The sequence below is a fragment of the Heliconius melpomene genome, chromosome 4 (assembly GCF_056956725.1).
Source record: "Heliconius melpomene rosina isolate 202511_hmr_F chromosome 4, ASM5695672v1, whole genome shotgun sequence".
Classification (NCBI taxonomy): Eukaryota; Metazoa; Arthropoda; class Insecta; order Lepidoptera; family Nymphalidae; genus Heliconius; species Heliconius melpomene.
In genome coordinates, this window is record NC_140392.1 from 9,954,099 (window position 1) to 9,981,956 (window position 27,858).

Consider the following 27,858-nt stretch of genomic DNA (forward strand, 5'->3'; position numbering starts at 1 on the left):
AAGGCACTCCGTTCCTATTGAGATACTTCTGTGTCCCACTTTCCTCCAAATTCGAAGGTAAACATTGGGTCACCTTCCTTAAGTTCCTGAAAAATGAATATATCGCCGCAGTTCACGTTATCACAGCAAGCTCCTAAGTCCTTTACTATCTGGTCTTTTACTTTATTTGCTTATGTGTTTTTTATTATGCATTCTCTTTATTATATTATCATTGTATCGTATAGAAATCAAACCCACAATCGCCGCCTTTACAATTAAACACTGTACTACGACGTTTAAAGAGAATTTCTTTTAACATTTAAACTTTAAGTTTAAATAGCTTGTCTTTCATATAAAATACCAAAGAAAATGTTAAAAATGTCGATAAAAACACGTCAATGCGCCCACTGGGGATTAACGTGGAGACGAGACGCTTTGAAATCAGTCGTGATTGATGGGAGACCGAGCTCTTGTGCCGATAGATCTTTAGCTATATAAGTATACTATGTTTTTAAAGAATTTTTATAATAGCTTAAACTTTTTAATATTTTTATATAGTGATTACTTGTAATGACAATGCTTTAAATTGTTTTTTTTTATTTAGCACAGCAAGTCCTTTGTCATGTCCTTAAAAGAGAAGAAAAATGGGAAACAGTGTAAATATATATAAAACTAAAAAAATAACAAAGCCAATCATTATAATTAGAAAGGTTCAATACCTTTTGTCTCTACAACGTTACATAGAAACAAACATACATAGATTCACAAATATATCACCCTCTTTTGCGTCGCGCAGTCGGGTAAAAAAAAAACAAGTACTGTTTCTATTATAACGATGAAAGTTCGTCTAGGCGTGGTTCTTGATTGATAGGCGTCGACGCGACGTATATTTCTGTACTTGCTGACGCAACCCGTGTATGTAACAGTCAATATATGGAAAATGAAAGTTATAGTATATTTTATAGTATTTATAGTTGAAACCTGTTTGGAAATGACTGATTTATTGGTATAGAATTGCACTTATAAAATGACTTTACATGAAGTCGAGATAATTCTAAAAATGAAAATTTTAATATAAAGTAACTTGTATTAATTAAAATGAAATTGGTTCTAAAGCTTTAATGTCAATATTATTATTATTTTATGGATTTTGTAGACGAAACTATTGTTTTGTCATAATCAAATCCAGATATTATTTTCTTTTTTTATTGTTTACATGAAGAAACTTAACATTCTAATTAAAACTTGAACCTGGAACTACCCTAACTACGAGAAATTATAGCGAAGCAAGTATGTTAAGAATAAAACATATAAACATAACCGAAATGCATTCTCATAATCCTGTCAGACACCTATCGACACTAATGTCAGACACCTATCGACACCTCTACCAGACAGCTCTCTACCTACAAGTATATGTAAAGTGCAAAGCGGTGATTGATTAAAGAGTTGGGTCCTCAAGTAATTCTCACTTTAGCCGACAAAATGGTTAATGGATTGCTCGTTTTAAGTGACGCGGAACTTTTACTTTGAGTAATTTCTTTTTATAGATTTTCTTTATCGTCTGTACTATTTGTAATGAAAAGCTCAAGCTTTTAAGTTTAAATTTTCAACAAACTTCGATTCCCAATCGGAAGATTGATTTATTTTCGTTTTCTCGGTCTAGTTGCTAAGTTGCGAAGATAAAGAGAGGCGTTCAGATATGCCACTCAACACACAATCTTTCCGAAATTTGGCCAAAAGTGGGGAACGATCCTAAGGCTAGCTTCTCTCTGTTTACCCTGTTATAGCTGCGTGAAGGTAAAAATACATAATATCTCTAAAAAGCAGAAAATAGAGAACAGAGACAATTAAAACTAAATGATCTCCGCCCATCTTACAAAATGCGTCAAATAAAAAAATATATATCAACATCGTTTTGACGCTTCCATCGAGTGATACTTGTACTGAATATCATTTTCCAGCGCCCCCAGTAATTGGTGCTTCAGACGCTCGTAAAAAATCAACTTTGTTTTCGATGGCTCTCTAAATATTTTATATAATATTTTATTTCAAAGTTCTAGGGTCCGTCTAGGGTTTCTTGGGCGTTTCTTATGTCTGGGCTATTTTAATGAGGCCTGTATTATGTTTTTTTCTATATCAATTAGAATATAATTGATTTAGTTTTTTTTTTTGAATTTGATATTTTTATCGATCCTTGAATTTTTGTTTACAGAAAATTTATGTATTACAAATATACCAAAATTGCGACGGACACGCAACGATTTTGGATTCGAATCCCAATCGGGAAATTAAATATTAAATATTTTTATTTTTCTCCATCTTATAACGAACTAAAGCGAGGCATTGGATTTCAGCGGAAAGTGAAGAACAGATTTGTCTTAATAGCCTACAAATGGTCTTATGATTAGGTTCCCAGGTCCCCTACCTTACTATGTGCGGAATACACTGTAAAGATTAAAAGTATATTATTAACATTTTAAGCGTCACGTTGCTTGTTAAGCGCCGGAATTTTATTAAAAAAACACTTTAGCATAAAAAAGCTTAAAACTCATGAAAAGGTCATAATTTCTAGCAAATATTTGTATTAAAATGCGATTGAAGCTCACTTAGTGCTTTTAACATAATTATTTTTGGCACCAACCACAAATTAATGGTTATGAAATAATTTCATAATTTTCATAATGTATTTTATATTTGTTGTGTAAAGTAGGTTATACAAGTAGGTTATATAATATGTATCCTACTTTGCTGGTTGTATTTATTTCCATTTTTCTCCTTTGAAATATTTTTTTATCTTCACGGTATATCCTGCGCACAGCAGGGAACCTAGTGTTGAGACACTTCGTTCCACATGTCCAATTGTCGAAATATTGTGACTTGAGTGGCTAAACTCAACGACGCTATTTATATAGACAAAATTATCTATAGAGTTATTCAAAATATGAATACTAGACGTTACGTATATAGCAAGAAAAAATGGATATGGGTCGTGAAAAGTAATAAAAAGAAAATCTTCTCTTTCAAAGAAACCTTCATATCCCACGAAATTAACATAACATTGCTATTCAACTTTGGCAATTTCAACTTGTATTTTATATAGAAAATCTTTGAAATCACTGTGACACACTGGAAAAGATACGTGTGAAGGAATATTTAACTCCACGCTTTGGTTAGACGTATCTACTACGGTGTTTAGTTCCGCCACTCACTACACAGTGTCTCGAATTTAGGTGGAAGTCAGAGAACGGAATGTGTTAACACTAGATTCCTACTCTTTTGTGTCTATCCTGCTCCTTACTATAAGCACATATAATCTTGAGCTTAAATTGAACTCATAACCGTTGCGCAAGACTTGGAAAAATTTATAAAAATGCATTAAAAGTTACTATTTGTACGGCAAGAAATGAAAATAAATTGGAGGAAAAAATGCATTTTTCTCACTATAATGGAAAGAAACTGTAGAACGGTGGAAATACTTTAATTTTTAATTAAATGTTCAATTTAACACGTGCCCCTGTAATTGCATCCCTCGAGTTTTATGCGACCTAGAAGTCTAGAAGTCTAGAAAAATTGCACTCAATTGTCCTATTCTTTACAATTAGTTCTTTAATTTACTTTTTATGAGTTCTTCAACTTACTTTTTAAATAATAACTAACGAATGAGTTCATAAAGGCCTTCGTATTGCAGAACGATAACGTCGAACGGCACACCCCATATATAGGTAGTCCCCGATAGGTAGTCGATTCGATTTTCACTAAGGGAAATGAAATTCTATTGTCAGTTCCGGGCCAGAATCAATCAAAGAATCAAAGAATCAAAATCAATACCAGAAGAAATTATAAGATCAATCCAAGAAAATATCTAAATTCGATCGTTAATAGACACCAAAGAGCTTCGGTTCCCGCCTTCGGGCTTCATCATCGGACCAGCTCGATGATACCATATTCTATTATTGTCCCCCAAACTAAGTATAACTGCCAAGTTTTATGATGTAAAATTAAAGATGATTAAAGATTAGTTCGCATTTAGGTTTTTACATTTTTTTATATAGAGTCAAAGTTACAAGTAAACCTAATAAGCTTGTAAAAAATATTTTAATTTAAGTAACGAGTAGGTATATGTACTCGTATATATGTATTTTAAGCGTTCTTCAACAAAACGCCAACATACTCTTGTAAACTACAGGTTTTTTTGATATAAAAAAGAAAAATGTTTTTCTATCATACAAAGTAGGTAGTTGGTCTACGTTAATTATGTTCCAGACCACGAGAACTAAAATAACAATTTTAGTATTCCTGTAATATACTCAGGGAAATAATATGAAAATATACACTTTATTTCCCTAAGAAAATAGCTTCACATATAGTAGGGTATGGTGGGGAGACGCTCCTTCACTTTTCTCCGTGGTTTAGCTTGTTACCAGAGCCAGAAAATAAGAAGTATTCATTTCTTTGGATGGGAATCGGTCTCTATATAAATACACTCAAATAATTCTTAAAAGTTATTTTTAAAATTTATTTTACATAAAAATAACGTATAAAGATTCAAAATTTAATATCGTGTATAAAACGTCGCCCTTTCAAACGGTGATATACCTCTCGGGGAAATGAAAGAGTTTTTCATTAAAGTGTAGTTTACAGGCGCACTCTTACGGCATGTTCTCGGGGTCTTTGACACGACAGTACACTACCTACCTATATCGAAGGTTTGTAGAATGTTTAATCTAAATATTTTTTAGCTTTATTTACTGATTTTGAGATGGGAAATGTTTATATTTAATTCAAAATTTAACAATATATGTTTTAATCTCAGAAACTACTGGTGAAAATTGAAAAATCCTTTTCATGTAGGTTTGTTCGTTTTACGAAGAAGGCTATATTATATCACTTCATTGCTTTCAATATAACCAGGCTTTTTTCACCTGTACACTGTCTTCTACACACACCAGGGTAAGTGAGAGGAACCTGGGCACCTTGTGTTAAGATATTGTTTTCACATTTAGACAATTTCATCACTTTTCGTGGCATCCTTGTGAATGGTGGAACACAACGCCGCTTTGCTTCGTTACCAGAGCGAAGAAAGGAAAAAAATGAAACATATCATTCTCAGAGTATGAATCGAACCTAAACGTCGCGTGTAGAGTACGCACGGTTGTAAAAAAAAAAATGTAAGCTTCAATTTATTTCCATTTCATGTCAAATGAAATTGAATCAACGATGATAATCTAGATTTGTATTTGAAATAGCGTTTGATGCATTTTTAATTGAAACAGTTCCAGAAATCCATTTGTAGGATTGATATATTGTAAATAGTTACACAGCGATTTCAATCAGTACGAACAAAATATATGTAATTTTGTTTCTTTTTTGTAGTATCTTTGTAATGCCTCCATTACATTACAAGTAAACTACAATATATTTGATAGTAATGTTCAATAAAAGGCCTCTCATACTTCTTTTAACGTAAGGCTCTCTTCTTATGTATTTCTCCAGTTTTTATGATATATTTATATATACTTTCCGCTGATTTTAGAGATATATATTATTTGGCGGCAATTAAAGCCTTGCTTTATCCAGCCAGATTAGTACTTCTAGCTATGACCTAGCCTACTCTACTGCTAATATATTAACGTGATTCTGAGCCTAGGAATAGGTTAATACATTATTAAAGTTGAAATGTAATTAGATCAAAACTTTAGTCAGCTTGCGGCCGTTTTGAAGATTAAACGAGGGCTAGACAGAAATGGGTACATATTCGTAGTTGAAAGGAAACATTTGCGTTTAATTATTTTGTTACAACCGACCTTTGCTTGGGAGAATGTAGGCTTAATATTTACATTAATTTCATTAAAAATACAGCTTACGCTTTTAGGGTAGGTAGAGGGAACCTCTTGTAAAGAAACTCACTTTCACACACATGTATATATGTAATACTAGCGGCCCGCTCGCGGCTTCGCCTGCGTGGACTACGTTATTATTAATTTCTGTCTCCATGAGTATCTACGTTCTATAAGTGACGTCCATGCAAAATTTAGGACTCCTAGCATTTGTAGTAACGAAGTTTCATACAAACTTTCAACCCAAAAAACATCCCCTTAGTAGTCGAATATTGCAAATTCCCGTCTTAGCGAGCACCTACGTCCTATAAATAACTCCTATGCAAAATTTGAGATTCCTAGCACTTGTAGTTTCTGAGATTTCGTGATGAGTGAGTGACCTTTCGATTTTATATATATAGATAGACTAGCGAGAAATTACCTTCATGTTCTTATAACATTATTATTTTAAAGATATCTACGAAAAATAAATTTAGATATAGATTTTCTCAGCTAACCCTGATGTACATGAGCGGGATACGGCGTAAAGCTAAACCAAATTTAGATTTTAAGCATTTTAATGGCGCAACATTAGCTTAGTAAAGAAATTCTTTTGATTCCCAAATAAATTTAAAGCTTTGATTATTGTGTTATAATTTAAGCAATACAAAAATTCCATTTATTTTTTTACCAAAATAGGCCAAGGTTTTATAGGACCGAAGATTAAAAAATGTAATATAGCACGATTTTCAATCAGTTCTTTTGACGTTTTTTTACTTATCCTTAGTGAACAGCAGCGCTCTCGAGGACGCGTCTACGAAATAGTAAAAAAAACTATCTGTAAACATGGAAGATGTGAGAGGAAAGGTTGGTTTTAGTGCTGGAATTTTACTTTGACTACGTTTTTTTCTATTTTCTTGGCGTATGCGTAGTGGTTAATATTTTATTACACAGGCGATGGTCGTGGGTTCTATGGTTACTCGGGGTATGTTTATATAAAAATATTGACTTCTTTAATATATTATTTTGAATGCTTAAAATGTTTAAAACAAAATCTCTTGATAATATACACATGCGAGTATTGTAACGCTTAGGTGGAACTCCTTTTAAATAAAATAGATTTACATTTCCACCAACAAAGAGTGTTATTAGTTATTTCTGACCGACTAATTCTAGGTGGTAATATAAGGAGCAGCTTACTCTTACGAGTTCAACGTAGTCCTTAATGAGTCCGCTTCTCTTACGATAAAACGAGCTTCACAATTAGGTTAAATTTAGTTTCTTAGGTTTTATTACATTATACCAGTCGACTGTTGTACTGTCAGTGTTGGATCATTTCTTTTGATAAATACGCAAATTTCTCATTCCATTCATAAACTAATTTCTGGCCATTTTCAAATGAAAATGAGGACAACTTTTCTTATTTCTGATCCATTTATTTCACCGTACAGCACTTATATCTTCAGAATTTATAATCATAATTTATTCCTATTAACTTTGTAAGAAACACATCGAGATATAAGGTATATCTAAGTTGCTAAAAAATATATTGTATAACTTTTTAACTAGTCTAGTGCAACACTCTGTTCCCCAGTTTCCGCAAAATTTCTGAAACTTTACGTGTTGATTGGCGGAATCCAACGCCGCGCCTTGTCTTGTTATTATAGCCTGACCTAGACCTGGATTATTATTTTATTATATTTTTCTTTATATCTGTTCTTTTTCAAATTTATACCGCAATTTAAAAGTATTCGACTGGCGGATATTAAATTGGTATTTTAGAAGGTGACATCTGACGCCTGGAGCTTAATGAAGGAGACCTCATTTACATATTTGTTTAATACTTAAAGCGAAATATTTTGGAGAAATTTACGTGAACTTTTACGTTGTTTATAGAATGTCTGTCTGTCTTTTGAAAAATCGATGTAAAAATATGTTGAGGCTCTAAGAATATTTAAGTTTGAATATTTTAGTGATTTTGTTTATTTTAAGCTTGTGTTTTTTAGCGCGCGTATTTTGCACATTGCACAAGCTGTCGTACTTACCGTAACACGCTATTCCCTGCGCCACGAATGGTCTCAACAATATCATATTTCATAAAAATAAAATTAGCAAATTTCTCACAAACAAGACGATGAAAGGATATTTAATTAAATCCCAGCCAGTTACTTAATTTTACCTACTAAGTCCAACTTTACCTATTTCTTACATCTTAGTTGAAGTTCTTGGCGACACCAGGCTCTGAAATTAGTTGCTAGACTTTATAAACTTCAATTTAGCTAATTAGTTAAAACAGTTCCACTGTATTTACGTAGTTGTGATGTTAGCACATTCACGCTTGGCAGCCAGTTTTCGACTTAAAGTTAAAATATTTTTAATAATTATGAAGGTTTGTTTTCTTACTGAAAACGGTATTTGAAGAAAAATACTCAAGAAAATTATATTTTTTAGCTTATGTGTATCCCATATGTACATACATATATTAGAGTAGGCAGAGCAGGAATTAGCAAACTTAAACGTGGGTAAGTAAGGGGTTAAAACGCCGTATTCCCCACTTTCCGCCCTAATTTTTAAAATATTCCGTTGAGTGGTTAATTGATTCAACACCGCTCTGCCTTACTTTGTTTTTCAACACAACGGAAAAGTGAAAATAATTAAATACTTAATACTTCCTGATTAGGGATAGAACTCACAACCTTCTCTTTCAGACTTTACGTTCCTATTAAAATTTGTAGTAACTTTTTCCTATAATTAATTTCTATAAAGAACTCCGTTTATGCAAAACTATTTGAAAAAAAAAAGAACAAGAAATTTTCTTTAATTATAAATTTTCATTTACATTCACACTTTATGTATTTCATAAATAAAATATTTTAAACACCCATTCATTAGTATTTGAGGTTGACATTTGACCCGGCGACATTTGACCTGGTTGAGTTACGCTTATTGCCTTTTAATAGCTCCCTTTGAAAATGCTAACGGAGTTTATAGACTCGTAATTTATTTAGTCCTGTGTGGGCTGAAATATGGACGATATTTTCATAATGTTTTATTAGAATAGTTGAATATATTAACTTTTTGCGAGGTTCCAATTTCATGATTGTAGGTCGACGTAGAGTACCTTTCTTTCTCCATTTACCACCGAATATCGATGCATTGCGTGTTGAGTGGTGGAACTGAACGCCGCGTTTTACCTCGTTTTCAGAGGGAGGAAAATATGAAAATATTAAATATTTCATTTCAACAAGTGGGAATCGAACTCTAACCGTCACAAACTATCGAATTATATTCGAATCTAGTAGATCTATAATGAAACAAAAAATAGACTGTGTTTGGCACATACATTGAAACAATTAACGTGACATAAGAGAAGATAAGAAGCCTATAGCCTTCTTCGATAAAATGACTATCCTAAACGAAAAGAATTTTTCAATTGGAATCAGTAGTTTCAGAGATTTGCATGTTCAACCAAACAAACTCTACAACTTCATAATAATAGCAAAGAGAACGTAAAAAAATACTTCCTCATAAAAAGTAATGTTCTTTTTAATTTTTTATCAAAATTCCTTAGAATAATAACCATAAATTTATATAAAAATTGTATTTCTAAGTAAATTGGCCTTATTAGGTTATCTATATGCCTTCGTGCTGAGCGCCTACTAACTTTTTGTATGAAACAAACACGGCACGCGAAACAAAAACAAAAATTATTACTAGTTATATAAATTTATAGGATATTATGTTACACAGTTATGCAAATCGAGTGTTTGTAAAAATGCACTGTAGAAAAGAAAATGGAAATTAAATGTTTTGTATTTATGAAGAGATTTATTGTAGCGTGAAGCTATCTAGCTAGCACATATAGAAGATTAGTCAGATGATACTTTTCGCTCCGGTAACGAGGCAAAGCGCAGCGTCGAGTTCCACCAATCAACACGTAATTCTGCCAGAATTCGAGGGCAATTGAGGAACAGAAGTTTCTTAATGGGAACGGATTGTTTAACACTAGGTTCCCAGGTTTCCTTTGCCCACCCTACAAAACTGTGAAACGAAAAATAAAATAAAGCACCTTTTTTTCCATTATTTAGATTTGAACTCATAACTACCACAAAAACAAGCCGTTACCGTTACCATCTATAATAATAGTATACCTACATATACAGTAGTAGTAACTAGCTAAATATTAATTACAAAGTCAAAATAGATCACATTTAAAATTGAATACAATAACCGCACCTAACGATCTGTAAACCAAACACGGGTTCATTAAAAGTTTCCCACAAAACTATTAAATATGATAAATACGTAACATTTAGGTTCATTATCGAGGTTGTGCTTAGTATTTATATTAGTAATTTACATTGTGGCCATACAACTGTAAACGTGTCAGTTTTGGGTTTGATTCTTTTTTGGGGGAACGAGTTATTAGCTTTTAATGTTCACAGAGACGAAGCAGTGGGTAAGAACTAGTAAATAATAAATTAAAAGACTTAATTTCAAAATTATTAACGAAATTTCGCCCATTGTTCTTTACTGACCATGTAACTTTTGTATTGTAATACCAAAGTTACATACTTTACATAATATGTAAAAAAATTTCGACGAGAAAAATTCTGAAAAGCTTTTTTTCATGCGATTTTTCCTCCACATTTCAGCGAAGTTATTACAAATTAAGCGAACAAATATATGAATGTATGTTCATGTACAACAAACGCGGGAACAATAGACCAGCGCGAGTAATTAAAACTTGCTATTCATTGTAAATTACGTATTATTAATAATTTTCTGGTGTCTTAACATTGAAAATGCTACTTTTGAATTAGGGCCATTGTAGCGAAGTGAGATTGTAAATGTGATGGTTGCGGGTTCGAGCCCGTTCTCTGCATAAATTAAATAAATTTACAGCGTTAAGTTCCACTATTCATCGATAAGGGATGGTCGGAGTGTATGACCCTATCTATCCATCAGCCTTTTAAGGTCCACTGCTGGACATAGGCCTCCCCCAATGCTCGCCACTCCGTCCGGTCCTCCGCTCTTTGAATCCAGCGGGTTCCCGCTGTCTTCTTAAGGTCGTCGGTCCACCTGGTTGGAGGGCGGCCTGTACTCCTTTTGCCGAGGCGTGGTCGCCATTCGAGGATCTTTCTTCCCCATCGGTTGTCGGTCCTTCTGACAATATGGCCTGCCCATTGCCAATTTAGCTTGCAGATTTTGAGAGCTATGTCGGTAACCTGCGTTCGTCTACGAATTTCATCATTTCGAATTCTGTCGCGTAGAGAAATACCAAGCATAGCTCTCTCCATCGCTCGCTGAGCGACTTTGAGCCTGTGGATAAGGCTTGCAGTGAAAGACCACGTCTCAGCGCCATACGTTAACACTGGCAACACACACCGATTGAACAGTTTTGACTATGACCCTACTATGCCTGAATACCTTCTCGCATTCAATATTTTTGTCTTACGTTTAAAATAAAATATTAACAGTAAGGAAAAACATAGTGAACTAACACACCGTGGTGCAGGGGTACAAGCTACTGTAAGCGGGACGGATGTGGATTTGATTACCATTCGAGGGATTAAACATTTCCATTTTCCTCGCTCTTGTAACAGGGCAAACGTGGCGTTGAATCCGACACTCAAAATCATTAAGAAAATATTTATTTTAAAAAAAGCACTTATTACGAGAAAACAATAAGAATTACACTCAAACAAATTTTTTTTTTTAAATAAACATCAATTTACTAAAAAAAAACTAATTGACCTTGTATAACGAAGCGTTTACCAACAGAACAATACATAGCGCACACTAAACAATGTTAGCACTTGACCTCACCCGAGCATCTCACTGTGAACTAGAAATAAGCTTTTAGGTCTCACTAAAGATAGCTTTAAAACTAAATATATTTACATATATATATATTTTTTACTTTTTTTCGATTTACGTTGTATCTCGGAAATATCAAGGCTTCTTTACCTAGTTAGGTCCCTCTGGACCTGGGAAATTAAAAGAAAATTTTCCGTTTCAGCTTTCATACATTTTTCGCTGAATTCAACTGCGCCCGACATGCCTTAATTTTTTTTATTTCTATATCATATAAGCTGCTAATAAGGGGAGAAGCTAAGTAGACTCAATTTTTTTTGTTATAGTTTCATCCAAGGAAAATCAAATCTACAACCAACGAAAAAAACATTTTAACACGTTCAACTGCGCGACTATGGCGTAAATTATAATTTATGAAAGTTCATAAAGTGCTTTTTCTAGTATCCCAATAGGAATTCACAAATAAGCTTTAAAAATTCTACTTCAGTACAAAAAAATCTTGTGTATTCCATGAAAAATTCCTACGAAAACACGTCAAGCATACCGCAAGCCTGAATACCGTATAAATATAATAGTACTTTTAGGTAATATCGCTGGTAATACTCGGAAAAGGTTCCTCGGGGGACCGGAAGTAATATAGGGGGAGCATATGTGTATACCTAGTGATGTGACTTATTATTTATGCTTTCTTAGGAGCGTCTGTTGCTTGCTTCTGGCTCGGTAATTATTGAAGACATTCAACAATAGGTGGAACTTAACGCTGCGTTGTTATCAGAACTGAAGTACAGATATAAATACAAAAATTATAGCGATATTGATATAATTTAAATATAAATGATTCAAACAATGGGGTCTAAACCTACAGCTATGATTCAATCCTTATTATATATTTTAAGTTTTTTTGGGTAGCTGTGGGCAACGAAAACAAAATGATAAAGCACTCTTTTTTAAAGTTTTCCTTTCAAACTATTCATCACTCGTGACTTTGCGGGGATTTCCAGACGTAAAATGGAAAATCCTGTTTTATATCAATGTCATATATACAAATATAGATATCAAAGTAGCGTGGTAACGCCGATATAAATAAAATAGTACTTCGAAGTAATATGACTAGCAACTGGGAAAACTTTCCTCGCGGCAACGGAAGCAATAAAGGGGATTGAACTACCGCTTTGTCTATACAAAGTACATACATATATTTATTAGTACAGAAGCCACTATTGCGAACATTTATATTTTATTATTTCTAATATTTTTTTGTAAAGACCATCGTGGCCCAGAAGAATAGCATTTCGATGCTTGTGGGTTCGAACTCCAAAAAAAGAATGAAGGACGGATTGTCTTGACACTAGGTTTCTTCTGTCTTTCTTGTTATATACGAGAAGCCAAAAAGAGTTTTGAAAAAAGAGCCATTTTGCCGTAATATGCAAGAGTAGTGATAGAACACTTTTCTTCGATAGATAATATTTCTAATATTAGTTCTTATACTCAACTTCTATTATGTTCAAGAACAATGTAATTAACATATTTTTCATTTGTTCCAGGACTCCTATCATGGGATTCAGGCGAGCATCAGGTCGATCTGGAGAAGGAACTGGCTACCCTCACGGCCCAGGCACCCGAGGGGGAGGAAGCCAGATACGGTTAGTACCTTATTTTAAAGATTTACCTTTTATTAGCATTTTAAAAGTCTTGTACGAATTTTTCGGAGTTAGTAGAGAAAATATAACAGAAAAATGTATCTTAAAAAAAACAAAATGGTCTTGAATACAATATATTCTGGGTAGGAATTCACCTAATATCTATTTACGACAAAACACTAACTGAGGTCTCGGCGCAAGCGTGTGACGATAAACGCGACAGGTTGTGGGTTCGATTTCCACTCGAAGAATTGAAATATTTAATATTTTCACTCTAGCAACGAGGCAAAGCGTGGCGTTGACTTTCGCCACTCAAAATACAATGGCTCCACAATTCAGCAGAAAGTGGGAACCGGAAATGTCTTAATGAAAACGCAGTGTCCTTAACACAAGGTTCCCGTGTTCCCTCTGTCTACCCTTCAATGTGCGGGATACAGGGAGAAACTATAAAAACTGAATTACGATGGTCAATTGCACCTTTTTATATAGATACTACATTTATTTTACAAAAAAGCCCTCTCGTATACTTAAGAGTTGGGAATCAAATATGTATAATCAGTTTCTTTATGTCGGATATAGGTTACTTAGTAATATTTCAAGTGAATCACGCCCGCAACTTTCCGAGGGATCTACGCTTCTTTTAGCGAAATGAAAAAAGTTAGGAATAATTTATGTCCAAAATGGTCTCCATACATCCACGGATAAATAAAAAATATATATGAAATAAAGATTTGTGTGACTCATTTGTCGTATATGTAAATAAATGTGTTTGTTGGTATCGAATATCAGACAATCGTTAATTAAATCTAAAATATTAAAAAACACGATATTCCGAATCCTAGATGGACTATAGAATGGGCAACCAATGAGCCTTAACTCATAGTAAAGCTTAAATATTTCTACTATTCAGGTCTTCTCTACTTAATTAGAGAATTACAAGGCTTCACCAGTATCCCACGTATAGCAATGTAGGCGGAGACTAGTATCAAGATACTCCTCTCTTCATTTTCCACCTTATTAACTCCGCTGTGGATCAACCAGAGAGGTGAAATTATATTTTTAATTCATGTTTAAATATAATGCCATGACGGCCTTTAAAACGTTTATACATATATATTTATTATTTAATATTGTATTAACAAAGTTACTTCAAGTATATGCCATAAAGAACCTTTTGATAATGGCCCATTACCAAAAGAAATGATATATGAGCTTTCGATAAGAGTCGTTAGAAGAATTATGAAGTAAAAAATATTTTATATTTTTTTATATCTTGTTATATTTTCCTCTTAAAGTGGTTGGTTTATATATTATGTCTTTTTTATTACTGAAATACTTACGCCCAATATTAATAATGTATCTCCTATCTCCAGTTAACGTCTATCTCGTACTGTCCGACATGTCTATCCAATCACTAACCTGCATGCCTACCTCCATCTCTGTCTATTTCAATCTATGGTAGCAATTTTTGGATTAGGATTGGTTATTAACATTGGGCGTTAGAGAATAGAGTACACCCAGACAAAGCGTGGTGTTGAATTCCGCAATTCAACACGCAATATCTCGAAAATTATTTGAAAAGTATTACATGCGGTACATGCTACATGCGGGATACAGCGTGAAATAAAAAAAATATCAATCAAAATAAGGCTCTATATAGATAGGTACAATCTAATACCTCCCCGAGGCTTTCCAAACCCATTCAATCCCCTCAAAAGTTATTGGAATCCATCAAACGTGTAAGCCATTTCATTAATTCGCAGTTTCATAACATTCACATTTGGCGGTGTTCCAACGGGAACGGGAACGTGAATCGCGTTATCTGAATTTCTAGATGAACGATTTTACCAAACATAGATTTAATTAATATGAGTTGAGTTATATCATCAAAGTTTAGTAATAATTTATACTTAAGTGACTGTAAACGCGACGGTGGGTGCGTCGGAGCCTAATTCTGGAGCAGAGTTAAGCAAAGGGAACCTATTGCTTAAACACTCCTTTTTCGTTAAAATACCGTTTTCCACTCTCCACCGAATTCTGAAGGCTTGAGAGTTGAGTAGCGCATGTCAACACCGGGCTATGCCTGGTTATCACAGCTAGAAGATTATAGTATTAATTGTTTAATTTCCTCGAGTGAGAATCGAACCTATAATCTGTCATATTTCTCACGCTAGTGCCCCTACGCCTCGACTAACCTACTGAAAATATACATACGTCAAAAATTTTATCATTTCATAATAAAAAGCTTTGAAAAATAAGCTCCAGAATTAAAATTAAAATGAACATTGTGCAAATATACCTAAATTTCTCTTCTAAAATAGTAAAAAATTTCCTCAGAACAATACATAGTCGAGCATCACCGAGACACTTTCGCAAATTTCTCGCTAAAAATCCTCTAAAAATGATTTTTTGTAGGGAAAAATGAAAAAAAAAAACACTTGCAACTCATATGAGCATGAAATTTAAACGATGCAGGAATTTTTTACTCGCTTTGCAGGAATGGTTTACGACGTTCGTGTAGTTATTGGGAACTTTGTTTTTTTTGGATTTATGCTTATATAAACAGATAACATGTACTTTAATGTTCTTGATATTGCGTGTAGAGCTCAACGCCGTACCTTGTCTTACCAAACTAGTGAAATAAATATATAAGTCAATAATGTAATTATTGAAGAGAACAATTTTTTCAATTGCCTGATTATTATTTCTTTTTTCACGCTGTATCCCGCATATAGCAGGTTAGGCAGAGGGAACCTACTATTAAAAAATTCCGTTGCATACACCAATGTGTGAGTGGTACAGTTTATTCACGATAATAATTAATTTTAATGGCTCGAAATGAAATAAAACGACATTTCTTAAAGTCGATAAAAAAGAGTATGGAATGATTTATCACTAATTCTCTCTACCTTAACTAAACAATACAGCGTATAATTTAAGTCTTTTTTTTATTTAACCCTCCCGTTGTAAGCTGGCGTGAAGTAATTTTGTATTCAAGCCCTCACTCAGCCCATTCTTATAAGTTACAAACTTTTGCTCCATAAAATAAGAAAAGATAAGACAAAATTATTTCCGAACAAACGTTATCTTTACATTTATTCTTTAACTTTTGATTTCAAAAAATGTAAAAACGTATGATAATACTTATTCTAAGTATGGAAATGTACAGTTATATTTCTTAAAATGTTAAAAGAAAGTAAAATTTTATTATTTTAGCTTCGCACTGTGTCACGCGTATAACAGGGTGGACAAAGGGAACCTAGGGTTAAGATACTTCGTTCGAAAGAAGACATTCCGCCTAATTTTGTTAACATTCCGTCTTAAATGGAGTTCAACGCCGCGATTCTCTAACCAGAATAAGGAAACGAAAATAATCCAACCCTCCGGTGAAATACAAAAACGTACCATAAACAAATACAAATGTTACAAATCAAACAAAAGTCTCATCTAAGCCGATAATTCACGTTATCAGTTATTCAATACATTCATTCAGCTGTTTTCAAGAGCCCTCGATATCTGCTGTGACTTTGTATAGACGCGAATGAGCTTATATTATCTCAACGCGTTGGAAGTAGCTTTTTCCTTTATATTTCATTTTTTTTGAATGTATGTTGTATGAAAGTGATGTTTTTAAATTCCATATAAACGGATTATTTCTTTTGTGTTATTTCAATTTTTATTTAATTCTTTGTCGTGTTTTTCAACCAGTTTTTTAAGAAATAATCTGTTTATATCGTATTTAAAACCTAAATACATGTATATGAAAAAATATAATTATAGTATCATGAGGTCAGTCGCGACACAACGTGTAACTGTAAACGTAACTCGAGGAAATGAAATATTTAACACTTTCATTTCTTCGTTCTGGTATCGAACCCACAATGCCTCCAGAATACAGCGGACGGAGTGTCCAAACACCATATCTACCTAATATCTAAATTAATTTCAAGTTGAAATTACGACGATAAATAAGTTACACCAACTGAGTTTCACAAAGACACTTCTCAAAGAAAATCTCAGATTAAACTTTAATGAACTTTGCTAAGCTCATCGCTTCGTGAAGACGAGATATGAAATATCTCAAAAATAATATTTCTTTAGTTTCACGTTCTATCCCGCAGGCTAGGTAGAACGAACCTAGATACACATATCTACGGTCAAGGTACTCCCTTCCCCACACACTGCCCATTTATCGTGCCTGCGGCTTCTAACCAAAGCTAGGAAATGAAAATAATTAATTTTCCTGATTGGAAATCGAACCTACAATCTTTGAGTTTACAATCAGACGATGTGCCGCTACGTCACGGCTCCCTCAAGCTATGTATATTTACTTTTACAGTAGTAAAAAATATGACCATAAAGCCAGGGTTAAAAAACATTTCGTAAAAGTATAATTTTTTGCCAGCAATTCATTATGAAAGACCTCTGGGCGTTATTTCGACGCGACGGCTTAAATTGTTTGAAAAGAATTATTCGTCAAATTAGCGTTTTTGAGATTTATGATGCAGATAATTTAGGGCAAAGTGAAATATTTTTTTGTAGGTATTCTATTTTTACTATTTTTTATCAAAAGGATTTTATGTGTAGCAAGATCGGCTTTTCGGCAAAGGGAACCTAATGTACTCTCCATTCTTACTATTCGCTCAACTTGCGGGGCATTGCGTGCGGGTGGGGAAAAGAAAATAATTTAATTTAAACATTTCTTCGTCTGGGAATTAAACCCACAAGCATCAGGTAATTCAAGTATGTCTTGTTATTGTCGCGCAATGTCAAACAAGAAGAACATCAAAAAAATATGACTTTAATGTCCTATATATATATATATATCTTCCAGAAAAAGTCCTATAAATTCGTCTTAAAACAACCATTACGCGAGATAATGTTCGGGAAAATCCATATTTCCAACGTTCCACTCAGCTGAGTGTGATAGAGATAAACGATTCAATTTCGGGCGTGGCGGAGTGCCATTAGTTGTGTTTACACGACAAGTTCAAGGGCGTTGAGTCGGGGCTCCAATTTCTTATTATATAAGATTTTTTGTAGGGTTTGACCTTCAAGCGTATACGAGTAAACCTTTGATGATAAGAAAAATGTCAGGCTTATGAAAAATGGATTTGATTTGCAGCTTTTGACCAAAGAAATAACAAGAAGTTGTGTAAGACAACTCCAATCACCGAGTTACATTTAAACGATTAATGTTATTCAGTACATAGCATAGCAAGTATGCGGTGGGAACCTGGGAACCTAATATTAGACTATATATTCATTAATATACTATTATTCTCCATTTCTGCTGGATTAAAGAGGCATTGCGTCTTGAGTGGCAGAATTTAACGCCACACTTTAAAAAATATATATTTTAAAAATATACATAGCACAGCCACTAATAGTAAGTCCAAATCAGATAAAATAGATATAATAATAAACTGCTTTGTTACAGGCGAAAGATTGATCCAGTATGCTTCAGAGAATCTCGTGACAGAAATCCTGATCCACCCACAGATGAACACGCTGATGCAATGTATGAGGAACTTGCTCAGCTCGTTCACCAGGCACCGACACCTTGTGCACGCCGGATATACGTTTGCCGGAAACGGCTCCTGGATTATGCAAGTGAGTTGGCTAAACATAGTATTCATTTTTTTGTATTAATTATAGAATCTCTTAAGTTTTGATGAGATTTGTACCTCTAAACAAGGTTTAGTTAAGATCGATAACTATATAAATTGATGCAGTTGTCACCCTTTCTCTACAGAGATACAATAAATACAATCACATTAGATGATTTATTTATTTACTTAGATATGATGATATTTATTTACTTTCGTACAAATAAGGATTTTAATTTAGATAAAAAAATAAGTAATAACACGTTATATTATTGTTTAGAAACTCTCAGTAACTACTGCAATTTTTTCAATGACTAAATTTTACAATTTTTCCTCCTGTTTCAAATATTTCTCTACCTTTTTCCAGTTTATTCTCTCGTAGTATACGTAGAATACACAAATTAAAAGATATAAGTACCCATTATATTATATTCGAATAGAATTGATATAGAAATTTAATTTCATTTTGTAATGAATCAACTACCTTCAACGTAACTAAAATAAAAATAACTATGTATACCGTAAAATTTAAAATTTCCTACAATTTCAAATTTTCATCATACGAAAAGCATATACTTGTGTATTTTTTTGCCGACGCTACGCGAGCTCGCCTCCAGCGCTTAATTTCCGCTTCACTTGAACGCGACATTAACAGATTGATATTAAATGACATTGATTTATCCGGGAAATGCGCTTTGACGTGCCGTACGAGTGCTTACCGTGTTACATTTTCTCGCGTTTCTATTACTCTGTATTTTATTTTTAATAATAGTAATACTTGTATTTTAAGAATTTTAGTGATATAATTATTATTTTATTTTTAACGTTTCGTATATTTTAGAGGTATTTTTTTAGCTTCACGCTAAAACCCTCACGTAGCAGTGTAGACAGAAAAACTTAGCGTTAAGGCTCTTTCACTCCTCCACTCTTCACTCTGCTTGCAAGATATTACATGTTATATGGCAGAGATGAACGCTTATCTTGTTACCAGAGCAAATAAAAATAATTCATTTCCTCCACTGGAAATCAAACTCACAACACAACTGCAATCCCCGGCAGATATTGTGCGATCATGATGTCATTAAAATTCGGTTCGTAGGTAACGAAGAAAAACCTTGGTATAACTAACACCACATTTCTTCTGTAGGATGGGACATTCTCCCTCGCGGACTTTACTGATGCTTACCAAGAGAACGAAGTGCAGCGCGTCATTCGTGCTTATGAGAACTCTATCTCTATTGATATCCACTGCTCGACCGGCGGCGGAGAGTGGCAGAAACTCCCCGACATGCCCTTCGTCAAGCACTGCAAGATAAGGATCAACCCCACGGACATACTAGACTCTGGCTCTCAAGCCATCAAGGACTTTACCAGTAAGTACTTAGTAGTTAGTTAGGTGAATCTTAAGTTTTCCTCTTTCGGTCACACGTAGTTACGTTATTTCTTAAATTTGGGATTTCATAAGAGCAATTAGCTTTATATATAACGGCATAATTTTTTTGACATTTATAAGACTTAGTGGACGTCGAGACGTAAAATATAAAATCCCGTTATTTCCCGTTTTCGTAGGAATTTCAAGAAATTCTCTGTTAGTCTCTTAGTTAGGTAACGGGATATATACATACATAGATTTAGATAGAAACCATATTCAATAAATCATTATTACCTACGACAAAACGAGAACTATACCAAAATTAGTAGATTCCAAACATCAGCAAGTCTATTGAATTAAAATCAACGCTATTTAATTATACGCTGAAACGAACACGTTTTATTAGATTTGTTTGGTCGTACGTGAGCAAAAACAGAAGTGTACTTCGACTGCAGGATTTATCACCGCTTTTGATGTCCCGATATAGTTTTTAGAACCTGAATTTAGATCAAATATAAAATCTAGTGAAGAATTGTTTTCCAAATAATATTTTTTATTCTTATATAAGATTGTTTTATAATATGCTTTTATTTAATTTTGGATTTGTTAAGGATTTCTTGTTATTAACAAATTTAGTAATATTAAAAAAACAATTCGGCAATCTATTCTAAATTTGCCAAAACAGAAGTTTAAAGTAATTACAAAAACAATACTAACAAGTAAAGTCTTGTTTACTATTCAGAAATATTTAATCGGTAAAAATGTATGGAAATAATATGTAATAATAAAATTGTAATATTGAAATTAAAAGAGCAACTGTTAAGTTTTTTGCTTGTTATTGTCAGCAGTTTAGCTTCACTAGACGGGAGTAGCTATATGTTCATTCAACGATTCAAACGAATACTGGGAAAAGTCGTTTTCGATAAAGAATATTTTTCATTCGAAGAATTCTCCAATCGCAAAGTAAACTCAAGACCAAACCTCTAACTCAGCAGGCAAAATTGCAAACCTCAAAATGAGACTACAATTTCACCCCTGGATTTCTATTCCGAGCGCTCAATCAAAGCCCTGACTTCAGAACTAAAGCCACCCATCATTTCCCACTCATTGTTTGTCTCTACTTTGCATATGAATACAGCAATTTACTTTGAAACTTCGCGGCGGTTTGCAATTCCAATATACACTGAGGACGTCATTTCTACAGCAGTATAATAGAACAGAGAGAAACTAATGTTAGGACACTTTGCTGCATTCTGCCGTTGTATAGACATTGAATGTTAGGGTGCGGAACTAAACGCCACATATTGTTTAAACCGAGTCCAGGAAAAATAAATATTTTTTCAGTATGAACTCTTAGTGCCTCTCGAACATAATGGTGTTTTGTCACTATTTAGCCAAATCTATATTTAAAATTATAAAGATGAGAAATCACATTGTTGAACGCACTTATATCAGGAACTAATGGTTTGAATTAAATAATATTTCTCAGAGTTACTTAGAACAGAGAGAACTTTGAGTGTGTCATACACAATTCTTAGTTATATCAATTTAAAACGCGGGTGAAGCTGCAGGCAATAACTAGTATTCCAATATAGTCTAATGAAGGCGCTTCTACAACTTCTATAAACGAAATTACAAGCAAACACAAAGACGAAATTCTAGGTTTGTTATACTTGCTTGTTAGAAAGTCAAGTTATACAACAAATATGGAGATAATCAGAGATAGCTTTAGGCTTATACATTTTAAATGAATGTAAAGGGTAGTGAATTCAATTTATTTTTTATAATAGAATGATTTATTTTAATTCCCTCGGTGTGGCAAGTTTAGTTCCGCCGGTTATCTCAGTATGTCTTCAGTATTGGGCGCAAAATAGAGTTAAATTACAATAGATTATATAAAATCTGTGAACTTACAAACAATTAAATATATTAAATATTAAAATTCTCTTTTGTATATATTCCTAAACTATTATAAAATCCACATTTACCTAAAGTTGAAAATACACATTTTGAGACAAAGCATTTTGTTGAACTAAAGAATATTTTATAACGTAGAGTTAAATATTGTTTCTATTTCACACGAATTGAAAATACTGAAAAGATTATATTCTAACAGACCGACTGTTATTTTTTTATGTAGATTACTATAGCTTACTTTATACAAGTGACAAAAGACTTTAAAACATTTTTTGCTTTAATAATAAAAACAATTTTAAATTCGATATAAATATTTATTTTCATTTCGTCGTTATAAGTTCAAACGTACTAAAATGTTATACCTGCTAAATCTATGCTGACTGCTGCAGTAGAGATGGCTGTGGTTTTGATCCCCTCTTAGGGCAACGAAATATCTTTCTTCTTGTAATACATACCGCAGTGTTGAGTGCCGACACTTAACAACGAAATATCTCTAATTGAGAAGAAGAGCGGACAACAGAATGTCTTCGTATTAGGTTGTGCTTACATTGCTTCTACACGAATTAACGTTAAAGCGAAGAAATGAAGATATAAATTTGAATAAATATTTCATTTTCTCAAGTGGGGATCGAACCCAAAACCAGTTTACAGTCATATTCTTACTTGTGCCCCTGCACTACGACTGGCTGGAAAAGGTAAAAGCCTTTTATAAATCCACTTTAGTGATGCTGTTCAAAGAAGGTTATACTTAGAAAAATTAATTCTCAAGCTTAGCGTTTTTATTTCATCGTCTAATTTTTCTTAGCAATTTGTATGGAAATAAAGATTAAAGGAAAATGAGGCGGATTAGAAAAATTTATCGTCGCTTAGGAAATTATATTCTTTGTAGAACATGAACGTTTTAATTTTTATTTTATATAATAATAATATTATTTTTATATTATTGACTTCACGCTGATTCCCTCAGTATAGCAGGATAAACAGAGATAGAGTATTGAAACACTCAGTCTTTTGCTTTGCGCCCTTATTAAAAACACTGCGTTTTAAGTGGTTTTTATATGTAATTATAGTAGATACATGAAATACTTTTGACTTGGTATAAAATGATAGTTTCAATAGTCCAATAGTAGGTTCAATTCTTCTCGCACAGACGGCTTGTTATAGTACTTCTATTTTTACCTGCATTGTCATAACTAAGAATTGTTTATTGCACATATTAAATTCTCGGAGTAGCTATGATCAGATACAGTAGATTTTATTGATTATATGATGTAATATAATCTAAAGTCTTCTCTACAAATAGTTCATTAAAAATAAGAAACTTTTCAATTGTAACCAGTAGTTCCTCTTCAAACAACCTCTTCTTACCAATCTACTCGCTTTATAATATAATATTAATTATAAATTAAATACGAAGACGCGAACCAAAATTCAAGCATAAAGTTATTAACGAGTTCCATTATACCAATTTCATGCAATAAGAAACTTCCATCCAACTATACCATTGTGAGCGACGTCACTTACATCCACACCCACACCCTCACCCTCGCACCGCCCGTACGTGGAATTAGAGATTCCGTTAATTTGTCGAGCTCTGAACAAGTTGCTCTGCGCTTGGAGCGATACAACGCAAGTCGTAGACGCTAGCGACTCTATTATGTGGATTTCCTTTGAAATTTCTAACCGTTGACGGTTGAGGTTTCAATTTGATTGAAGTATTATCATAAGTTTGCTCTGGTAACGAAAGAAGCTTCTTTTTAAATTTCGTCTCGCAAAAGACAATGCCTTGAAAATTGGACTGAAAGGATCAGAGGGGATTACTGTGTGTGTAGTAATACTAAATTCCCTCTGCTTGATGCTGGACACATGGTATAGTTAAAAAAAACCTCTCAGAAATTGTATAATTCTGTATTTCAATATTCAATTGAGAAAATATCTCAAATAGCTAAAAGATTAGTAGTATAATATATATAGAATTAAATAGATATTATTATATTGAATACAATATAAGATAAACGTACAATTTTCATGTAATTGTCATTATTATTACAGTTTTGCTTGTAACTTGGGCCGTATACAATTTCACGAGCGCTTTCCTCGCTGAGCATAACTTTTGCTTCCTTCAATTACGTAATTTCTCGATAGTTGCAATATGTTGTAATAAACATATTAATTTAATTTCAGATCACTTTTAAAAGTTTTAATTAAATAAGTTGCGTTCGTTATTTTGCTTGAAATATATGTAGTTTACAACAAACTTTCTTCAGTGTAAAATGTAACAGAGAACTTATGAAAAGTGAATATTTTTATAATTTGTTTTTGTGATATATATCTAAAAACATATTTTATTTGTAATGTAAATGTAAAGAAAATTGACTTTATGCTTTTTTCCGTATTTCAAGCAGAGAAGTCAGAGAAAACTTAGTGATAAGACACTCCGTTTTGAGTGGCGGAAATGAAATATTTTTATTTTCTTAGTGTGTGAACTTCCTATGGCATAATCGCGCCGCCACGGGTTACGCAACACAACATGGAATGCCTCCAGAATTCAGTAGCAAATAGAAAACAGAAGTGTCTTAACGGGAACTAAGTTGCTATGTTCCCTAGGTTCCCTTGGTAGGGTTGCTTACTCTACTAATATACTCTATAATAATATGCACGATATAATTTCAAGCTAAAAAATGTGGCATCATTTAGATATATCATGAAATACCTGATATATTTTTTTCCCAACTTTCCAAGCTATCTTTAACGAAGTATCGCCATAGAAGTACATTTACTAGGAATAACTCAACCGTTAGTAACCCTTAGCTCTAATGTCGTACAGGTATTTCCGAATAAGTGAACACTAAACGTAAGACTTGAGTCGTTCTAGACTTATAAAATGGATTTTATATCGTACTTGAATTGCTTTTTATTGTAGTCTTTAAAGAAATAATACTATATTGATAGAAGGAAAGTGATTTTCTTTTTAACTTAATATTGTATCGTAATTATTTATATATGTAATGTAATTATGTAAAATATACCTAACTTCACGAACTAATTTACTCGTACTAATTGAAGACCCTACCTCTATAACGTACGTAGGTATAGGTATATAGGAGGCACAAATTAAGTTACACCTGTAGAGGTACGCCAGTATGACGCCAGACCTGGTATGACCTAAATTGTTTTGCGAGGCCACCAGCCCGACCTATCCTGTCCTAGACAATTTAATAAGTGACTAAAGCTCGCCACACTTCCGCCCTAATTGCTTTGATGGAATTTTAGGGCTGTTATGTAATTAAAACGCGTGATTGCCGGGAAATTTCCTTAAATGAAAAACGAAATTTATTATTAGAGTTCTATCTATAAAAAGAATATAAAATTTTCCAAAGTGACTCGATACGCGATATATCGAAAATTGAGTGGTAAGAGGAAAACGGCGAGTCTTACCACTAGAGTCCCACTGCTTATCTTTCTTTATGTGGAATACAAAGTGAAACTACAAAAAAACATAGAAACGTACTATATTATCATAAAATATAAAATATACACTACATATTATACATGTTTCTGCAAACAAAACATAAAAACAATATAATTCATATTACATTAAAACAATATAAGTCTTATTTTCATTATAATAAAAAGTAATATAACTGAGAATAATAATTCTATCTCGCCGGCGGCAAGCTCTAATGAATCTCAGAGGAAAACTTTTAAGCGAAGCGAAGCGAACGAACATTTACAAAACCACTCTTCTGAACATAAAAATTGTACTGCTAAAAACCTACTTATTGTGAAATAATAGCTATAGTATTTAAGTACCAGCTAATTTTGTGGTGGAAACTTTTTTAAAAGTTATAGCGGAAAATGTTGGATTGATTCGTGTTAATTATGAACCAGTTAAAAGGTTTGAAGTGGAACGTAATCTGGTTTTTGTATTTTTTGACTTTCTTGAATGTTTTTTCCATAAATCTAAGTAGAAAAAGCTCTTCCGTTACTTAGTGATCGACAGACAACTAATAGGCGACACTACTAGACTTAGAAAGTTGAAATTCGGAATGTAGTGTAAGGTCAGTGTTGGAATCCACTGAAGTGAAAAAATGGATTTTCCATTTTATTTTTCAGAGTTCCCACAAATTAAATTACAATATCTGGAAAATTGCGGGGAAACGGAGTGCTACAACTAAATTCCAATTATCTAAGCTTAAACTAACTAACTAACTTCAGTTGAAACTATCTAATTCGAAGACTAATTCAGTGTTGGATAGTTTCAACTCAACAAATATTATTCGATCCACTAAGTCTTATATTCAGAACCAAATAACTAACTCAAATCCTTCTACATTAAAATTATTTATACGTTTTCTAAAAATACGATTTCTCTAACCCATTAATTGGTTCACAGCTTACCTGGACCCATACATCGCGCCAGCCAGCCTAGAACAGCTGCTGGTGTCTAGCGACGTGGTCGGCAACATCCGCTTCAGCCACCCCACCCTGTACGTGTTCCCTGGGGGACAGGGAGATGCTGCACTGTTTGGCATCAACGGATTCAACATGCTCGGTAAGTATTTAAAAACTTGTTTAATCTTTTTGGAATTTGGCACACAATAATAAATTGGGAGGTCGTGACGTAGAGATACAAGGATGTGACTGTAAACGTGGCTGGTTGCGGGTTCAATTTCCAATCGAGGAAATGAAATATTTACTACTTTTAGTTTTTCGCTCTGGTGTCGAGGCAAAGCGCAGTGGGCTCCTCTGCCAACCTCGCTACATGCAGGATACAACGAGAAAAGAAAAAGAAAAGCACTTTTCCTCGTTGTCAGAGTAACCAAATGAGAATATTAAATATTTTATTTGTATGAATAAATGAAACGTAACAGTTACTTTTAAACTAATACCTCTGAGTCAGAGCAAGTTTTATGGTAAATTAAGCTAAGTATATGATTAACACTTAAATATTATAACTTTAAATAGGAAACGTACGATTTAACAGTGCACATAAAAAAAAACCTTAAACTGACACAATGCAGTGAAAAAGTAAAAACTCAAAGACGTAAAACGACAAAAAGTAATTTGATGTCTTGAAAAAGAATGGCTTTAACTAATATTCTTCTTGGCACACTTCCAACACTTGCCAAGGCTAGCGTCCGCCGGGAATTGGTGATTTAAGCTTTCTTCTAAAGAATTTTCTTTTGTAATTTTAACCTACTTCTATAGAAATGAGAAGTCTTGTTGCTATTCTAGGTACTTAAGTACCCACCAATTTGGAGAAAATTTACCTTACTATCTATATATCTTATATATCTAATACCCCCCAAATTTAACGGGAAGTGGGGACGGATGTATCTTGATGGGAACAAAGTGTATTAACACTAGATCCCTCTGCCAACCCTGATATGATTGCGGGATACAACGTGAAGCTAAAAAACTTTTCTATATTAATAGTAATTTCATGTACGTAATAGCAAATTTCATTAACAAAATGACTATTTTATTAACAAATTTTTATATATATTTTTTTATTTTGAATATTTTCCATTACTAGTAGAAAAATTAGGTAATATTATTATGTTAGATTAGTCCACGTAGGACACCAATAAGAAATATAAATATAGATAACAGGCTGAAGCCACATCTTAGTCAGCGTGCAATTGCAATAAGGCTAAGAACTGTATTTGGCTGGTTGGCGTGCAGCCAGACGAGACGGAAAA

At 33.2% G+C, this 27,858-nt stretch overlaps 1 protein-coding gene across 1 annotated transcript in view; it reads left to right on the forward strand.

Annotated features, from left to right (window-relative positions):
* LOC146539722 (uncharacterized) overlaps positions 1–27,858 on the forward strand; it is a 126,783-nt gene that overhangs the window by 53,136 nt on the left and 45,789 nt on the right. Inside the window, exons 2-5 of the mRNA XM_085185201.1 lie at positions 13,160–13,258; positions 18,696–18,868; positions 20,012–20,237; positions 26,550–26,708. Coding sequence (XP_085041327.1) covers positions 13,160–13,258; positions 18,696–18,868; positions 20,012–20,237; positions 26,550–26,708 — 657 coding nt within the window. The remainder of the gene's footprint in view (positions 1–13,159; positions 13,259–18,695; positions 18,869–20,011; positions 20,238–26,549; positions 26,709–27,858) is intronic.